General features: G+C 36.7%; 3 protein-coding genes across 5 annotated transcripts in view; 2 read left to right on the forward strand and 1 right to left on the reverse strand.

The window, feature by feature from the left end:
• stk38l (serine/threonine kinase 38 like) overlaps positions 1-1,357 on the forward strand; it is an 8,995-nt gene extending 7,638 nt beyond the window's left edge. For both annotated transcript variants that reach the window (XM_052555140.1, XM_052555141.1), the window contains exon 14: positions 426-1,357. In XM_052555140.1, coding sequence (XP_052411100.1) covers positions 426-553 — 128 coding nt within the window. In that variant the 3' untranslated portion in view covers positions 554-1,357. The remainder of the gene's footprint in view (positions 1-425) is intronic.
• Positions 1,358-2,542: 1,185 nt separating this feature from the next.
• Positions 2,543-17,900, forward strand: gsap (gamma-secretase activating protein). Its single transcript, XM_052555146.1, has 31 exons — positions 2,543-2,876; positions 3,030-3,091; positions 3,334-3,390; positions 3,564-3,633; positions 3,767-3,814; positions 4,456-4,544; positions 4,623-4,692; positions 4,790-4,839; positions 4,946-5,050; positions 5,414-5,470; positions 5,563-5,615; positions 5,719-5,798; positions 6,184-6,261; positions 6,339-6,425; positions 6,570-6,662; positions 8,639-8,859; positions 8,958-9,027; positions 9,110-9,189; positions 9,265-9,345; positions 9,728-9,862; positions 10,772-10,830; positions 11,064-11,095; positions 11,822-11,883; positions 12,566-12,661; positions 13,426-13,496; positions 13,579-13,673; positions 14,350-14,469; positions 14,773-14,834; positions 15,467-15,571; positions 17,170-17,266; positions 17,368-17,900. The coding sequence occupies exons 1-31, from the start codon at positions 2,795-2,797 to the stop codon at positions 17,466-17,468; spliced, it is 2,568 nt and encodes an 855-aa protein (XP_052411106.1). The 5' UTR covers positions 2,543-2,794; the 3' UTR covers positions 17,469-17,900.
• Positions 14,464-18,236, reverse strand: part of ccdc146 (coiled-coil domain containing 146) — a 31,761-nt gene continuing 27,988 nt past the window's right edge. For both annotated transcript variants that reach the window (XM_052555143.1, XM_052555144.1), the window contains one exon: positions 14,464-14,945. The gene's annotated coding sequence lies outside the window, so the exon portion shown is untranslated. The remainder of the gene's footprint in view (positions 14,946-18,236) is intronic.

Here is an 18,236-nt window from a genome sequence, read left to right on the forward strand (position 1 = left end):
AGAAAATGTTTTTATTATATTATATTACACTATATTTATCACCCTTTGTGTGACTGGGCCACATGGACAAGTTCAGTTATTAAGTTAAAATATGATACAAATAAAGTGATATATTTAAATATATATATTACATGCTTAGTCCTGTAAAATGTAGTGAATGACTTCTAAAACATTTTATAGACTAAAATGGATCCATGCTCAGGGATCAAGCATCTTTAATCCGTTCTTTTGATGTATGAAGTCTACCTGGGAAGAGACCCATTATCTGTTGTCTATGACCTTTAGACTCAATACAGACCACGTGCAATAGAAAGAACACTTATTTTACATACACTCATATATGAACAGATGCCACCCATAAAGCACTATGTATATTTCATGGCACTATTTGTTGTATTGACTCTCCTCCTCACCTCTCATTTCAGTGACAAATGTAACAGAACCAGACTTCAAGTCCAAGGACTGGGTTTTCCTTAACTACACCTACAAACGCTTTGAGGGATTGACACAGCGTGGCACCATCCCCACTTACATGAAGGCGGGGAAGGCGTGAAACAGGCCACTGATGGTCTGGAAGAGAAGGATCAGAATGTAAATGAAAATTCAAATGCAGATTTCTGCGGATGACAAGCTTACGCACTGCCGCTTTGTGCTAAACAGAAGACCTGTTCTCAGAGGAGTCCCTGGTGAGGGGAAAAACAAAAAGCATAATAATTAAATGGCCAAATATATGGAAAGACTCTATTGTCCTGCTGCTTAGCTAAAAGGAGACACAAATGTTGTCCAAATGATCTTCAACACTGGATCAAACAGGGTCACAGAGGAAAGAAAGGGAAACGGATACATCACTGAAGCCTTACGTTCAGAAAACAGAGGATGTTTTAACCTCGAGCCTCTTGGGTAACTAAACTGCAATAAAGTTAATTTCTCTCAGTCGTTTTTAAGCTGCTTTACCCAAAGGAAGTTGAGAATCTGTATAAACCCAAATGAAACATGTACACTGTTAGATACACTGTATGATATAGTTAACTACCTGATGCTGAATATTTCCCACAAGTGTACTTTGTGCTTTTGTGCAGTTGTTTTAATATATTGTTGCAACCTACCTAGAAAAAAAACTTGAAGAGGAGCAGTTTTGTTATTTTGTTTATATCAATGCCAGTGAGCAGCCAGCCCTTCCTTTACCTGTGCCTCATTCATTTTTGTTCGGTTGTGAGCATTGTTGATTTATGCAACCATTTTTATAGTTGTTGTAAAACATGCAAGATGTAGCTTCAGTCAGTGGTTTTAAAGCAAAGATAAATAATGCTAAAAACTTGCCCTCCTTTATGTAATAGAGTTTTGGAAATCTACAGGGTTTAAGAGGATGATAATAATCAGCTGATTTGCAAGAACATTTTAGCATATTGTCGGCAAAATTAACTCAAGTTGATCAAAGCTTTAACCAAATAACAGCTGCATAATAGAGAATAAAAATGGGTAAGTGAACTTCCAGTGTATGGCTGTTAAAAGTTTTGGCGTGAGACCTCACAGCCAGCAATGTTAATTGTTTCTTACAAGCTGTCTTGGTTGTTAGTTGAGGATATTTAGTGACTGGACACCTGCTGTTGTGCATGACTACAACTACTGGCCAGATAGAAAGGATGAGAAGAGAGCAAATACTGTTGCTCAGTCCTGGAGGACCCCCTGCACTGCACATTTAGTATGTCTCCCTAGTCATTGCAGTCTCTACTAACGAGCTGAAGACTGGAATCATGTGTGTTAGATAAGATTCAAGATTTTTATTCGTCACATACACAATTATATAGAGCATATATAACCAGCAGTGAAATGTGAGTCAGGTCCGCTCCATGGACAGTGCAATTATTAAAGAATACATCACAGATGAAAATATGTGGGATATATATACATTAAGCAAGACAATATCAAAGGTGCAGGGCAGGGGGTCCTCCAGGACAGGTTTGGGAAGCACTGCGTAGCTTATGTGTAAAAGATTGGTGCTTGGGGGTTTTTACTTAATATGTTCACTTTAGTTGCTTTGTTAAATGTTTACTTGGTGTAAAAATGTAAAGGCAATAAATAAATGTAAACAAAATAGGAAAAAAAATTACAGCTGCAATAGGCTGAGTATGGACCCAGTTTATACAAATCAATTTGAAGTCAAGCACCCTCTCTAGTGGTGGGTTCTGGAACTACAATTTAACAATGAAGTATTGATCAGCAGATTAAATTTAGGAGTTTGAGAAAATTGACTTTCTCAATAGTATACTCAATGCCACTTCTAAAACTAAAACGTCAGGCTCTTTGAAAACGTTTAACCATGTGATTTATTTTAATATATGTTAGGTTTTATAATGAAAAAATATATATAGCTTTTTCCAAATGATGAATATACACTTTCGATTGTAATATATAATAAATGCAATTTAAAAATCATAAAATCAATTCGTCGAACATTTACACTTCATTCTGTAGACCAAAAGAGTGTGATTCTGATTGGCCCAGCTGTGTTTTGGATCCGCCTTCGTGCTCGTATGGCAGATCTTTTGTAAACACCGCAAGTGGTGCCGGGATCGGCAGACTGACGGACTTTCGTTTCATTTCGAGTGGAATGTCATCGATCCTGATGTTTTTTAGATGACAGGATCAGTCACCTAGAATCGTTTCCAGCTCCTGATGTTCGATGCATATATGCCTTTACTGAGTCTGCTGAGGCGTGAAATCGGGTCATTTCCTCAATCTCAGCTCTAGTGGACTTGTTTTCTGCTAAATCTGTGCAGGACAAACAACACACATGTTGAGATTAAACCCCGTTTTCGATACTCAGAAAGATGTTGTGTCAAGCATTTTGGCGAAGGAGGAAAGAGCGAATATAGGTAAGCAGACTAAATGCACTTGATATATGTATATATATTATAATTACATTATTAGTAGTAGAAGTAGTTGTAATAGTAAACATATTACTACTACTATTTTTATTATTGGTGGTGGTTGCTCAGGGCTTTTGTACTCGTTTAAAATGTGTGCAGGTGTTCTTGAGCCTCGCATTCTGAGTGTGGAGAGAGATGGAGGGATGGTATACTCTTGGAGAGTAAGTTTGGCTTTAGTTTGATGTGTCACTTTAATTTGACAGGTCATGCGCGCGACGTTCCATTCATAGCAGCGCGAATGACGCGCGCGGGACAATCTGTCGCCAGTCTAAAGCAAACGAGCACTACGTGCCATACATACAGAAGACACTGTAGTACATGCAAACTGAATGGATATCACTGTGTTCACTTCCTGTTATACTTTTGTTATTTTCCTTACTGATTTCCCGATCCTTATGTTTAGGGAGCAACAGGAACTACAAGAATTGGGAAGTACGATCCTTTCAGTGCAGAGAATAAGGTACAGAATAGGTAACGCAATGGGATGAACATTGTGCCTGTGAATATGTAATTCCAGTCATATACGCATGCTTATAAACTGAATATAAATAAACTGGAAGTGATGCATAATTCTCGTTTATTTTAATACACCAATCCAAGTTGTAATTTTTTCTGTCATGTGCCTCTTTACAGCTCCTCTACACTTTTGAAAAGCAAGAGTGTGTCACCAGCTGCTCTTTAAATAAAGAAGAAACACTCCTAGGTGAGTCTGCAGGCCAGTATAGTTTATTTTTAGCATGAAGGCATCATTGTATTGCTAGTGTTTATTTCAGCTCATTATTATGACCTTCTGAATTTAAGAAGGTGATCACTAATGTGAGCTTTTTCTGTGCTAGCGGTCAGTCTATCTCAGTCCACACAGGGAGAAGGCCGCTTTAAACCAGGTACAGGACTTGATTCATAACAATATATTATTAACTTTAATTGTTATTCACTGCAAAGCTCAACAATGCAAGCGTTTCGCTAGCATTGAATACAAAATTATGTTTTGGAATTCAAATGTATTTAGACATTGAGACATGCTACTGTATTTATTCAAATTGAATAAATTTCACTGAACTCCATTGCATCAGATGTTGTCATTTTCAGTTTTAAGTTACTGTTTAACACAGTTTTATTCTGCTTTATGGCACGATTGTCACAAGTTCCTGTTTCTGAAATATTTTTATGGTTAGATCATTTGAGGAGGAAGAAGCTTTTTTTTGCAGTTTTATACCAATATGCTTTCACTTCTCTCATGGGGTGCTGTGGTAACATCACAGCAGAGTTGATCAAATAAATAATAAAATACAAATTTAATACAAATGTCTCCTTTGTGTCTTAAAGGAACCCTAATTCTTTCACCAAATACATGTACAAAAAGTTGAACTTTAAGCCTGTTTTAAATTCAAGAGGCATAAAATGTATACAGGCTTGCTCAAATCATAATACAACTGGAAATAAAAGTGCATTCACAGAGACTCTAAATGTATATAAATGAGCTTTAACTCCTTTTAAACAAAATTCTGTTTTCTTTCTGCTTTAGTGTCAAAATGTTTGACTCTTCTCATTGAGATACACCCAATCAACAACACAAAGGTCCTGAAGGCAGTGGACTGCAAAGTCAAAGTGCAGGTAGTAAACAGCAGTTATGTGGAGCTGGTGATCAAACATTGAAATCACAATTGAAATTTCCCATGACCCCCTTTCTAGTTTCTTTATCCTAAGACATATCGGACCACTGTACTGGATAGTCATTTGCTGTTGGCGGCAGAGGATGGCTGTAAGTTTTGTGGAAGTGTTTCAGAAACCATCAATGCTACTACTATTTCAAATATATTTATTGTAATTTATCATTTATGGTTATTTTGTTGCTACAGATGTTGATCAGTACCACATTACTCTGACGAGGCAGGAGGGCTACAGAGTAGTAAGGGCTGCTCTTAATATGTTTTTATGATACAAGGCTTTATACAAATCTAATGATGCTCATACGAATGGTAAACGGTTAAAAACACATGTCCTTGTTCAAACAGGTGATGCAGAATCCTGAGCGTCTGAGTAGAGAGAGAGTTGCAGAGGACTTCAGTTGGGTTCAGTGGGACTCGGATACTCAAAGACTGTTCTACATCACTGCACGGGTCAGAATCTCTTTCAGTTGACTTTCACTGTTTAAACAAAGTCCAAAAGTAGAGTGTGTGTCTCGGGGTCCTGGCTCTGTAAGGTCAAGCTGATCTCTGGTCTAGGGTTTATCACAGTCCATCAACAAATACTTCAGAATGATCACGGCACTCTGGGGAATGAAAAAGCCTTTATTATCAAATGGCTACATCTAAGAAAAAAAAAAAATGAAGATTTCTTGGATGTAGCCATTTGATAATAAAGGCTTCTTAATCATTCTAAAGTATTTTTTTCTAGATTGACTTTCACCGTTTGTTTGTTTTCTTCTCGGAGTTTTGAACATGTACATATTTCCAGTATGTTTTTCTTTTTCTATCCTATAGGAGAAACACACACTGAAGTGTGTGCAGTTTTACCCTGATCGCAACTTTGAGACTGTGGTAAACAACTTTGTGTCACATCTAAACTGCCTTATTATAATAATATTTAGAGGAACTGATTAATTACAAATACATGCTTTTATGTGCAACAGTTTGAGCTTCCACTGGAGATGCCCAGTGTCTCTTCTGTCACGTCTTCTGTGAGGTCAGTCACTTAATTCATTTGACGTTTTGCCGTTAAAGACATGCAAAACAGTTCATATAAGCATGATTGAAAAATGAATAAAGCGCTGTCTGGGGTTTTACAGGTTTGTTAATTTTGGATACGATCACTATCAGGACATGAAGGACGAGGGTCTCATGTTAGAGGTCTTCACCAGCCCAACAGGTAAGTTATTAGGCATGTGCTCTTCAACATGAAACCATACTGTGAAATACTATAACTTCTGCTCATATTTACCTGTGTTTTTTCTACTTTTCTAACTTATCATGGGATAGAGAGTAAGTTTGTATTTTCTCGTGCTTTTTCGCATGTTTTGACTTAATCACAATCAACATGCTTCACATGTTGATCATTTAAAAGCTGGCTTATAATCGCAAAAGCATCTCCTGAAATCATCTATTGCCAGATTACCAAAATGCTATAAATCGCCTACATGATTTCTGCTGACCTGCATTTCTGCTATTTTGACTTTGATTTTGTGTTTGTATGTAATTAATTTGATTTGTACTGATGCATGTTGCTGTTCTTAATCTCTGGGGTTCATGAACAGGAACCATGTGTGTGTGCTACAGCCATCCAGTTCACTGGCACAAGGAAGCCACCTACACTATTGCATTTGTGCACAGAGGTACCAAACATCATGCAGCAGTGATATAAACGTATAAAGGTCATTTTATAGAGGATTAAATAGACTCTCTCTGATAGGTTGCAGCAAGACGTTCACTGTTTCTTTAGAGAAAGGCTCTGCACCTGTTAATTTGCCAACTGTCCATCCTATCTTTATTCATCTGGGTTAGTACACCTAACATCTCTCACTCAGCCCACTGAAATCCATCCAGCCCACTCTTTAATTCTCTCTCATACAGTACATGGAAAGTCGTTCATCTGAAATATTGTCATAGGCTATCTTCTCAGTTGATGATTTATTTATTTCAGATTATTATATAGTGGTGTACCTGGCTGATCATTTCCTGCACCTCATCAACTGCAGACAACAAGACCTGCTCTGCTACAGTCTTTTCCTGTCAGGTACAGCATAATATATATATTATATATAAAATATAAAGTGGGTACGGAAAGTATTCAGACCCCCTTAAATTTTCCACTCTTCGTTGTATTGCAGCCATTTGCTTAAGTCATTTAAGTTCATTTTTTCCTCATTAATGTACACACAGCACCCCATATTGACAAAAAAAAAACAAAACAGAATTGTTGACATTTTTGCAGATTTTCACACCTGTCTATATAAGACCTTACAGCTCACATTGCATGTCAGAGCAAATGAGAATCATGAGGTCAAAGGAACTGCCTGAAGAGCTCAGAGACAGAATTATGGCAAGGCACAGATCTGGCCAAGGTTACAAAAAAATTCTGCTGCACTTAATGTTCCTAAGAGCACAGTGGCCTCCATAATCCTTAAATGGAAGAGGTTTGGGATGACCAGAACCCTTGCTAGAGCTGGCCGTCTAGCCAAACTGAGCTATCGGGGGAGAAGAGCCTTAGTGAGAGAGGTAAAGAAGAACCCAAAGATCACTGTGGCTGAGCTCCAGAGATGCAGTCGGGAGATGGGAGACAGTTGTAGAAAGTCAACCATCACTGCAGTCGGGACTTTATGGCAGAGTGGCCCGACGGAAGCCTCTCCTGAGTGCAAGACACACGAAAGCCCCCATGGAGTTGGCTAAAAAACACTTGAAGGAATCTCTGGTCTGATGAGACCAAGATAGAACTTTTCAGCCTTAATTCTAAGCAGTATTTGTGTGGAGAAAACCAGGCACTGCTCATCACCTGTCCAATACGGTCCCAACAATGAAGCATGGTGGTGGCAGCATCACGCTGTGGGGGTGTTTTTCAGCTGCAGGGACAGGACTACTGGTTGCAATCGAGGGAAAGATGATTGCGGCCAAGTACAGGGATACCTTCTCCAGAGTGCTCAGGACCTCAGATTGGGCCGAAGGTTCACCTTCCAACAAGACAATGACCCTAAGCACACAGCTAAAATAACAAAGGAGTGGGTTCACAACAACTCTGTGACTGTTCTTGAATGGCCCAGCCAGAGCCCTGACTTAAACTCAATTAAGCATCTCTGGAGAGACCTGAAAATGGTTTCCACCAACGTTTACCATCCAACCTGACAGAACTGGAGAGGATCTTCCCCAAAAAGACTTATGGCTGTATTAGGTCAAAAGGGTGCTTCTACTAAATACTGAGCAAAGGGTCTGAATACTTAGGACCATGTGATATTTCAGTTTTTCTTTTTTAATAAATCTGCAAAAATGTCAACAATTCTGTGTTTTTCTGTCAATATGGGTTGTTGTGTGTACATTGAGGAAAAAAAAATACTTAAATGATTTTAGGAAATGGCTACAATATAAGAGTGAAAAGTTTAAGGGGGTCTGAATGCTTTCTGTACCCACTGTGTGTGTGTGTGTGTGTGCGCGTGCACGTGTAATTTTTTTTTCTTCAGAAGATTGGGCGTTTTTCATTTCTTTTTTTATGTGTTTGTTTTTATTTTGAAATACTGCAAACTATTTCATATATTTGATATTTATTATTGAAATTATTATTTTTATAATATTATGTGTAATGAATGTTAGACTTTGCATATATTTTAACTAGTGCTGTCAAACGATTAATTGCATCCAAAAAAGTTTGTGCACTGCGTCTATTTATTGTTTGTGTATATATAAATACACACACATTTTAAAAAATATTGACATGTATATTATTTATATTACAGATAAATATATTTAATATACAAACATGATGTATTTTTCTTAAATATATGCATGTATTATTTAAATCTATACATGTATGCATATTTTATGTAAAATAAATTCTTTTATTTTGGATGCAATTAATCTTGATTAGTCATTTGACAGCACCAATTTTAACATATTTAGGATGATTTTAACTGTTATTTGAAATGTTCTATTTCAACAGTCACTTAACCTAATTCTGCAGTGCTGATCCATTGTGTATCTTCTGTGTGTATTACCTTCTCACAGGGGCAGATGGTCATATTGAAGACCTGGGTTCAGGCAGAGAAGTTGTGAGTGTGTCTGGCAGCAGGTTGCTTGATGTCCGTGCCGGCAGGATGTACACCATGGAGCTCAATCCGGACTTCCTGCTTGAGCTTCTCAGTTCAGACAGGCCGGAGGCCCAGCGGCTTGCTGCTCTGCACTGCATGCTGGTCTACCTTCAGCCAAATCCTGTGATAGAGCTCAAGGTGAGTAAGAGAGAGAGAGAGAGAGAGAGAGAGAGAGATTAGTTTTGTGTGCTGAAAACTCACTCTAATGTGTGATTCTCATTTCTCTCTTGTTCCAGATTATAAACTGGATCAGTGAGAATGTCATGAGCTTTGATGCTTTTGATCAGATTCAGGAATTTATTCTAGGTGTGTACTTCAATTCAAGCGACCTATGTCAGTTTTGCATGCAAGATGAGTATTAAAAACAAGTGTATAACTCTCATTTCAGCGACCCTGTACAGAATATGCTACCAGCAGTGTGTGAGCCTAGATAAATTGTTGCCGTACTCCTGTGTTTTCGAGAAAAAGGTGCACAGAGTTCTTTTTCTCTACATGACTTATTTTTCTGTTTTATATGAGCTTGAATGGAAGTCTTTTTTCTAGGAGCTTCCTGTGGCTCTGACAGCAATCCCTGGGGTGAAATGCACTCCTGAACTGCTCTGTCAGCCATTAATTAAAGGGAAGGTAAGACGGATATAAATTCTATATGCATTATTGTATTATATGAAATAATCTTTAAATGATAATCAGCAGGACATTTAAAAAAAAAAATCTGATTTACTTTCTTAATATGTTACTGAGCATATTGTACACAATTCATGTTCTGTACCTCACATCACAGATATGAAATAGGCTGACAAATGAACAAAAAACAGTGCACTTTCTAAACACTAGGTGGCAGAAGAAACCGTGTCAGATATGTAGGAGTGTATATAGACTGATTCATTAACTCTGCTTGGAAGAGTTGTTAGCAGGAAACATAATATCAAAAATCTGTTTTGCAATACCTTTGTACTTGTATTTTATTATTGTGGGAATAATTTAGCTTCTTGTGGGTTAATTAAAGCCTAAAAGCCTGCAGGGTTATTGGGAGGATCTCCAGCATGTCTTGGACAGGATGAGGTACTTCGAGGCAGTACCGAGCCCACGCTTCAGGTCCAGTCTGATTAAAGAAGACTGGGACAGATTTCAGGCTGCTATGGTGAGCGCTAGGACCACACGTTACGCATCAGGTCTGAAGTGACCCAGAATCTATATCAAAAGTTAATACAATTTGTTCAAATGTTTATTTCATTTGGTCAAAAAGTTGTTGGATTTGTAGAAACTGATTGGAGCCTAAGCTCAAATGTCCATTTCACACAAACATTCACAAAAGTCCCTAGAGGAGCACACATTTCTCAGTAAAGGGACATTCTTTACACAGAAAATGTATTTCTTAATCTAACCCAGATGAGGTGTTAAACAAAAGACATTTGCATTCTTTTTATGTGAAATGTAATCATCAATGAAGCTAAAACAAATAGTCATTAATAAAAAATGTGAACACCAGCTGAAGACTGCAGGCTTGCTGGTCAAAAACATCTTTATGGCCATATTGGGAAAGATGTTTTATTATTGAATCACAGCACATTTGCATGATGTTTTGAGAAATATTGAGGTTTGAGTTTTTTTTTTTTTTTTTTTTGCAGAATTCAATCATTTCACATTATTTGACTTTTTTTTCTTCTAAAAAGGAAATGATTACACATTTTACAACAACAATTTTTTTTTATAATACAATATATATATATATATATATATATATATATATATATATATATATATATATATATATATATATATTATAATAAAAAAGTATTTTATTTTACTGACAGCCCTAGTCATAATTTGTGTGTGTGTGATATATATATATATATATATATATATATATATATATATATATATATATTATAAATGTATAATACTATATGCATTGCATGTTATACATTTCTATTGTTATAATAATAAAAATATGACAGCAGGCACAGTATATTGTCTGGTGAGCACCTACAGTAGGACTATGCTACAACTATCGGTTTAAAAATATACATTTGTGCTGTTATTGCTGCAGAACTCCGAGAAGAAGAAATCTCCCCGCTATCATCGCCAAATTGAGGACAACACAAAAAAGTGGGTGGAGTTTGGCATGTGCTTAATATTATGTGCATGAGTGTGCATGGAGACTTGAGTGTGTAAGAAAGTTTGCAACAAAACAAAACAGTGTTTTTTCATGCAAAAGCAAACTAACTCTTAATATGAATTATTTGAACCTCTTTAAAACAAGACAGTATTTACTTTTGCTGTTTTGGTGAAATGCAGCTTGATGTAATTCAAAGTTCTCTTTTCCTGTTTCTTACATGCAGAGTTCTGTCCATGGTGGACACTTGGCGTTTGGGTAAGAGAAACTCAGTTTAAATGGCCAGTCGTGTTAACGAAAGCACACTTGTGAGATTATTTATCCCTGATCAAATCCTGGAAATATTTCAAACTTTCATGGAAAGTCCCTGCGACTGGAGTTTAAGTTTCAGGGTCACATTCTCTGGCTCAAATGTAATCAGTCTCTAGGTTTATGTGTAATTAATCAAACACCTCTTTAGATATGAGGGAAATGGGCGGAGGAACTCCATACTGTTATATAAGAGTGATTACAGTTCCTCCTTCTCACTCAAAAAACACACACACACACACACACACGTAAGACAAAACAATGTGTTATCCTGTGTTAGTCAGAATACCTTTCAGTTCTGGATGGGAATTTTTTTTATTTGTAGCTTGTCATTTACCAAAAAGTGTTTTTTTTTTTTGTTTTTTTTTCAGTTCCTACAAAGAAAGAGTCGAATTATTAAGGTTGTCACATTTTGTCTGACAGGACTGGATTGGTATAGTGTGTAAAACACAAAATAAGCTATTTTGCAGAATGCTAACGCTGCTCTTTTCCATGCAACAGATTCACATGGTGACCAAACAAAAGTCAGAATTTACTCTAGTGAGAATAAAATTAGAGCGCTACAGATGAGGGCAGGGCTTTTGGGTTCCACAGAAAAACATCATTGCATGTGTAAATGATGAAACTAAACCTTAAACGCTCACTTTCTTTCGTACGTTCTCTTTGTCCTTCCAGATAAGCGTGTAGTTCCACTGTTTCAAGAAGAAGACCAACAGCAGAGGGTGCTGGTGGGCCTGGTGAGTAGCTGACCATTCAGCTGTCCTTTATCCAGCAGTGGTCAGCTGTAACTCTCCCAACAAAATAAAGCAGACATGCCATTAAAGCAGCTGAAATAAGAGCGAATAGGAGATAAGTGCAGACAATTCTAGACCATTATACAAACCAAGGATAAAAGCCTTAATAACAAACAGAGGACTTGTCTTAAAATGGTCTTGTGACTGCAGTAGTCCTTAAGATTTATTATTCTTATATAGACCAATCTGACAAGGAATCCATTAAGGATTTAATTTAATTTAATCATAAAAGTATATTTAAAAGTATATTTATAATTAATTGTTCAGCTTTCTGGAATACATGATTCTGATTGGTCATTCCACACTTCTAAACTGCAAAACCGAACATAATCCAAGCAACCAGTTTTCTTGATAGTTATATTTATAATTATGTCTTTTGGATCACTTGATGGCCTTTTATTTATTTCAAATATATATGTATATAGCATACTGTATATGTATACATATTTTGCATATATTTATTACTATGGGTTATATATGTGTGTGTGTGTGTGTATATTATTAAAATATAGAATCAAAACAAGTCAACGAATTTATTTTTTTTTTTTAATGCACTGCAGATTGTACATTTACCTTTTTTAAAAGCATCCTTGTGTGTGAAGTGGATATATATCTGTTTTTTCAGATGGTGGACAAACTTCGAGAGCACTTAAACAGACATTTATCACGACTTGGGAAGAAAAAGATTGATTTGCTGGTGGTGAATTATGCTGCGAAGCTGGTATGTGTTTGTGCTTTTGCTTCATTATGAAATCTCTTGCAGCACACGTGTTAGCAGTTGGCAGGAGTGGGCCGAATCTCCTCTGTCGACAAAAAACAAAGCTGCACCTTAAGCAAACCACCCTTTTTTGATTATTTCAAGTGTTTTAAGTCTGCCACTAGATCAACTGAAAAAACGATTTAGTGATTAGGTTATATATCGTGGAGTCTTTAAATATGCACAGGGCGACGACCTTTTTTCTTGTGGTCTGAACGTGGTCCCAGAGTGATAAACTCTTGTCCTTATGCCAAAACACAGTTATCTCCCTCCTACTTGGAAGATTGGAACAAACCGCATAATGTTCTGCTCTCCTATTGCGTAAAGGAACAAAAGTTCAAGATATGCACTAAATATCTGTTTCCACTGAATCGAGCCCATTCGGAAGACCAAAGGGGAAGCAGACGTTTACTGGTTCGTCCTGTTTTCAGACCAGGGTGAGCATGAGGATGTGAGAACCCATGCATTATCTGCCAAGTGTTGGAGTTAATGAGCTTGCTCAAGTGAAACTAAAGTGAGCAAGGGTGGTGCTCGTGTGTTTGTGAAAATGAAAACAGGAAGGGAGAGTGAGTCAGACAGACTGTCATGTACACTCTCTGAAAGTTGTCAATTGAGGACAGTGAGAGTATTTCCACTGATTATCTTGACAGAATCATAGTAGTTTCATGCAGGATGGGTGTTGTCTTGAATCTTCTATATGTATTTTTGTAACCGTGTTCTCTGTTCAGCTGGAACTGGTCTGGCACGTGTTGGAATTGATGTGGCAGAAGCTGAAGTTGGGCCCCTGGGTGCTTTGCATGTATGTGCACCTGTCCATATTTTACTTCCTCTTTGAAAGTTCTTGACTTCTTGAATCTAAAGCCTTCAATTTTCTGTTTTAGTAAGCAGCAGGGCAGTTCAGAAGAGTGGGCGATGTTTCATGTGATGTTTCGCATTCTGGAAGCAACTAAAGGGCTCTGTCTCCCCCTCCCTCCAGGTAAGAAGACGCCTGACTGAGAAAATTTGAGAACACAGAAAACAGTTCCAAATCCCATTGAGCTGCTTGTTTGTCAACTACATGCCTATTAAGACCATTAAGTGATTATTTGGAATGCTCCACATGAAAAGACAATTCTCATGGAATTCACAATTGATTCCAATAGAGTTTGATGTTAAAATCTTTCTATACTTTAGTAAAACAGTTCTTGTTGGGAGCATGTTTTTCCTATCAAAGTAGACAGTTCACTAGATCTTACAGAGTTAATGTTCTTGATATACAATATTACGGAAAAGGGAGCTGCTGGATTTTAAGAGTTTGTTTGATGTTGCCAAAGGGTAAAAAACTTTATCTTTGTTCTCACATGGCCGACCACATACATTTGAACCCTCTAAAGATTAATCGAATGAGCATCTCTCCAAATTCCAAATGAATCCCATATCGTTTAGTGATGGGGTGTGTCTGATTTTCTGACCCAGTGAGGGAAAAAAGCTGTTGTAAAGTGGGCCAGATATATCTGGGTGGATCCACTCTTTGACACAAATGCTTTGGCCTGGGCTCAGGGCTGCTTGGAAGACGATTAGGAGTCACTGACCCAGTGCTTCAGTTTTGTCCACTTGATCCATCACAAAACTGGTTAAAACGCTTAAGTGGTTTATTATGTGTGCACTTATAGGTTATTCTACACTGTTAAGTGTGCTTGGAGTCCGATGTCTCCCACAGCACACTTTTCTCCAATATGTGGACCATGGCCTTCTTCAGCTTACAGAACCATTTGTTTCACGACTTATGACAGGTACTAATTTAAACCCATTTTAATATACCCTGTTCTAAAAACAGTACTTGGACTTTACCGGTCAACTTTGAACTCCTATGCTGTCCTACATCATATTTTCGGTAACTGAATTAAGGTCTTCAATAGACAAAAAAACGTATTTCTGACCTGCATAAAATGAATTAGATTTGAATTAAACAGAGGATAAATACGAGACCACATTAATTATCCACATTATTAAAGAAACATGGCCATTTAGGAGTTAGTGTTTTATTTTAAGAACAATGTTTTGTCCTCTTACTCTTTCTATGTCTCTCGTGACAGATTTAGATAACAGTGATGCCAATGAGCAGTTGAAGTTCAGTATTCTGAAAAGACTTCCTGAGGTAAGTTTCCTACTTAACTCTTCTCTTGAAAATCTGTGTCTTATGAGGTCCGACCCCTGCCCCACTTCTTGCTTGAGCTTGGAGCTGCTTTTGTAGATGTCAGAATTAATCCTGTGTAAAAGAAAGGTCATGTATTGGCTCAGAGCATGTGCTTGTGCTTCAGTATTTGTTTTCTAGTCTCAAGGCAGCCAAGTGAGGAAGTGCGGCAGGTGTAATAGAAAAATGCAAGCCAATTATTCCCTTGCTGATTAGTCCCGCTGTTTTCCATGGTAGTGCACTCATCCATTATTCATTTCTTACCTCTTCCTCTTGTTTTGGAAACATTTTGGTTCCTAGTGTTATTGTACATGATTAATCTGTGCAAGTTATTCCAAAAAAATCTACATTTGTCTTCAGAATCTATCATTAAAGTGGATGATATTCTTTCTCGTCATTGGGAAAATATTAAACAGTAGCCAAATAGTTATTATAGTAATGCAGCTTTCCTAAAATTGACAATATTTAACATGGTATTTTAATGGTGGATAACATTAATATTAATCCAATCAACTCTGTGTCCATCCCAACATTTTTGAATATTGTATTTGAATCATAAATGTCACATTACGTTCACATGATGTTTTTGTAATTAGCATATGGAGCAGAAAGTTAGCCAGCAGTGGGATCACCCCATAACTTCTGCATGCATCTCCAGAGACTACGTCAGGACTCTGCTGGAAATAAACTTAGAAAACCCGGTGAGTACGGCAGGGGGCAGACCTGGCTCCAGAACCAAATTATGAAAAAATTAGATCTTATTATAGCCTACAGACTAGAAAGCTTGCCAGGAGATGATACACAAGAGTGCAGAACTCAGCACTCAACAAAAACGTTGACGTTTTGAGCAGAGAGTGGATTCTGACTAACTTAAACGCCTCTGATTAGTCATTGTGCTTAAGGAATCAACTGATTTGCCTATGATTGGCTACTTTCAACACTGCAAAACACAATGGGGTTGTAAATAGAAACCTTTGATGCTCTTCAGAACACAAACACAAATACATTAGTGTTGTCAAAAGACTTGGTACAAAAAAAAAATGACAATGTCATGGTACCAGGTTTCTTTAAGTACCGGTGGTACTGAGTACCCGGTTAACCCGGTTCTTGACACATACAGCGCTAGGATTTCCGCGAAGCAGAAAACGCGGACGGAATCTCAAAATCCACTCATGAAAACTAAACGTACATTTTAATATGGACAGTCACGGAATTTGTCAAAGTTAGCATAAATTAATCAAATCAAATCTCCATATGGACCAGTATCTGTAAATGCTAAGCCACAAAAGTTGGTTGAAATATGAATCCTGCATGTTCTGCACGTCTCTGTGTGAATGAATTAATGGCAGAGACGTGTGGGTTTGTTTACTACATAGACTGAAGTGCTTGACGCTTGCAGTAATTTCAGCATCTGTCATCTCAATGAGGACATAAATACATAAACAACATCACCAGAACTGTTCTAAGTCACTTCACAAGCATTTTACCATTTCATTTGAGTAAAACCAGTGTAAATTTAAAGGTATTCACGGCAACCAATCAAAATAAATTAATTTTTACATATAGGCATTGTGCTTGAAATATTACTATTATTTAGTAGAATGTATGTGATACTGCTACTACTGTTGAAAACATTTATAAAACTTTTTAAAGAAATCACACAATATTTCTTCCATGTTTTAATTTTAATAGCAAATGGCATTTATTTACCAAAATGTTTAAATTTAATCAATTAAAAGACAAATTAAATTTGGGTGAAACTTGTTTACTGTTTTTCATAATTATATTACTTGTAGAAAAATTTTAAACAAAATTGTAAATAAGTATAAAGGTTTTATTTTTTAGTGATTTAAATATTTTTTTTTTTAGCATATTTTTGTGTTTTGCTTTGGTACTGAAATTGGTACCGAGAACTGTGGATTTTCACTGGTATCTGTACCGAATATTGAAATTTTGGTACCATGACAACACTACACTGGAGCATCTGTCAGTTTCACCAATTCAGCCGAGGGTGCTTTTGCTTTAATTTGAGGATTTTATTTTATTTATTTTATTTTTTTTTAAACTGTGGTATTAAACTGGTTTGAATAGCTGCCAGACAACTGCATCTAATACGTGGATGAAAATGATTATTAGACTAGACACTAGATGAAAACCTGGAAAACTATATATATATTTTTTTTTTTTTTTTTTTTTTTTACAAAGAATGTTTTGATTCTTAGGAAACTGAATTATGGTCTTGGCTCTTAGTTCAGAACAAATGCTTCCATGTTTACCCAGATAAACATATATGTTTTAGGACTCTGCACTCTTGGACCATGGCAAGTCCTGTTTCTATCCTGATTTCCTACCCCTAAACTACCTCGCCAAGATTCTCTCAAAAAGGGAGGAACAAGGTACATGGTTTCAGAGATGAAGTAATTCATAAAATATGTTGTAGGATAGTAAATATCATCATTTACTGTAAGGTAATAATTGTGTGGGTGTTGTATTTCAGCTCAGAACCCTTCTGAGGAGCAGGAGAATGTGGATGTCAGGTTTGTGGAGGAGATTGCCTTAAAGCAAACACGGATCAAGTTGGGCTTTGAAGTCAAGTAAAAAATGCCTGGTACAAACGTTAAAAGTGGTAAAAAGGGAAACAAAACATTCAAAGAAATTAAGGGAAATATAAGTCCTTCTGGCCAAAGAACAAAACTTGATATATTCAGGTTACTGTAGTACAGAAGTTTCAATGTTAGCAATATCTAAAAAACTGAAGCCAAAAGTCATACTTTTGCCCAAAGATTTGCCAACTGTCAGTCTGTTCTGTAAATATCACACTTTAGTACCCAGATGGACAAAAACTGACTCTACTGATGCCAATACGTATGGAGAATATTATGCACTTATCTATACACACAGATTCGATGGAAGAGCACCAACAAAAAAAAAACACAAAGGGATCTTTTCCCCCCATATGTTTTTTTGGGGTCAAATGGGTACATTTGTAAATATTTCATAAAAAATAAAAAAAATCATATATTCTTTTTACTCTTCTTGCTTAATTGTATAATCCACAACATAAGATGGTTCTTGTCAATAGCAATTTCCTAAAAGGTTATTTTTATATTGCTGCCTTTGTATGTTTGCAATTATACTCTTTAGCCTGTAAGGCATGCTATTCACTTTGCAGCTGTGTTTAGAAGGTTATTGGTGACTTTTCTGTAAAGCACTTTGAGCTACTTTGTGTATGAAAACCACACTATTAATGAGGTTGATTAATAAGATATAGCTGTGCCAAGATTAGGAGTTGGTGATACGCCAAAATATAAAACCATCCAAATGATATGGCTAGAGATTAGCCATGCAATTATTAGGCGAATCATT

The sequence above is a fragment of the Carassius gibelio genome, chromosome B4 (genome assembly GCF_023724105.1).
Source record: "Carassius gibelio isolate Cgi1373 ecotype wild population from Czech Republic chromosome B4, carGib1.2-hapl.c, whole genome shotgun sequence".
NCBI classification, from domain to species: Eukaryota; Metazoa; Chordata; class Actinopteri; order Cypriniformes; family Cyprinidae; genus Carassius; species Carassius gibelio.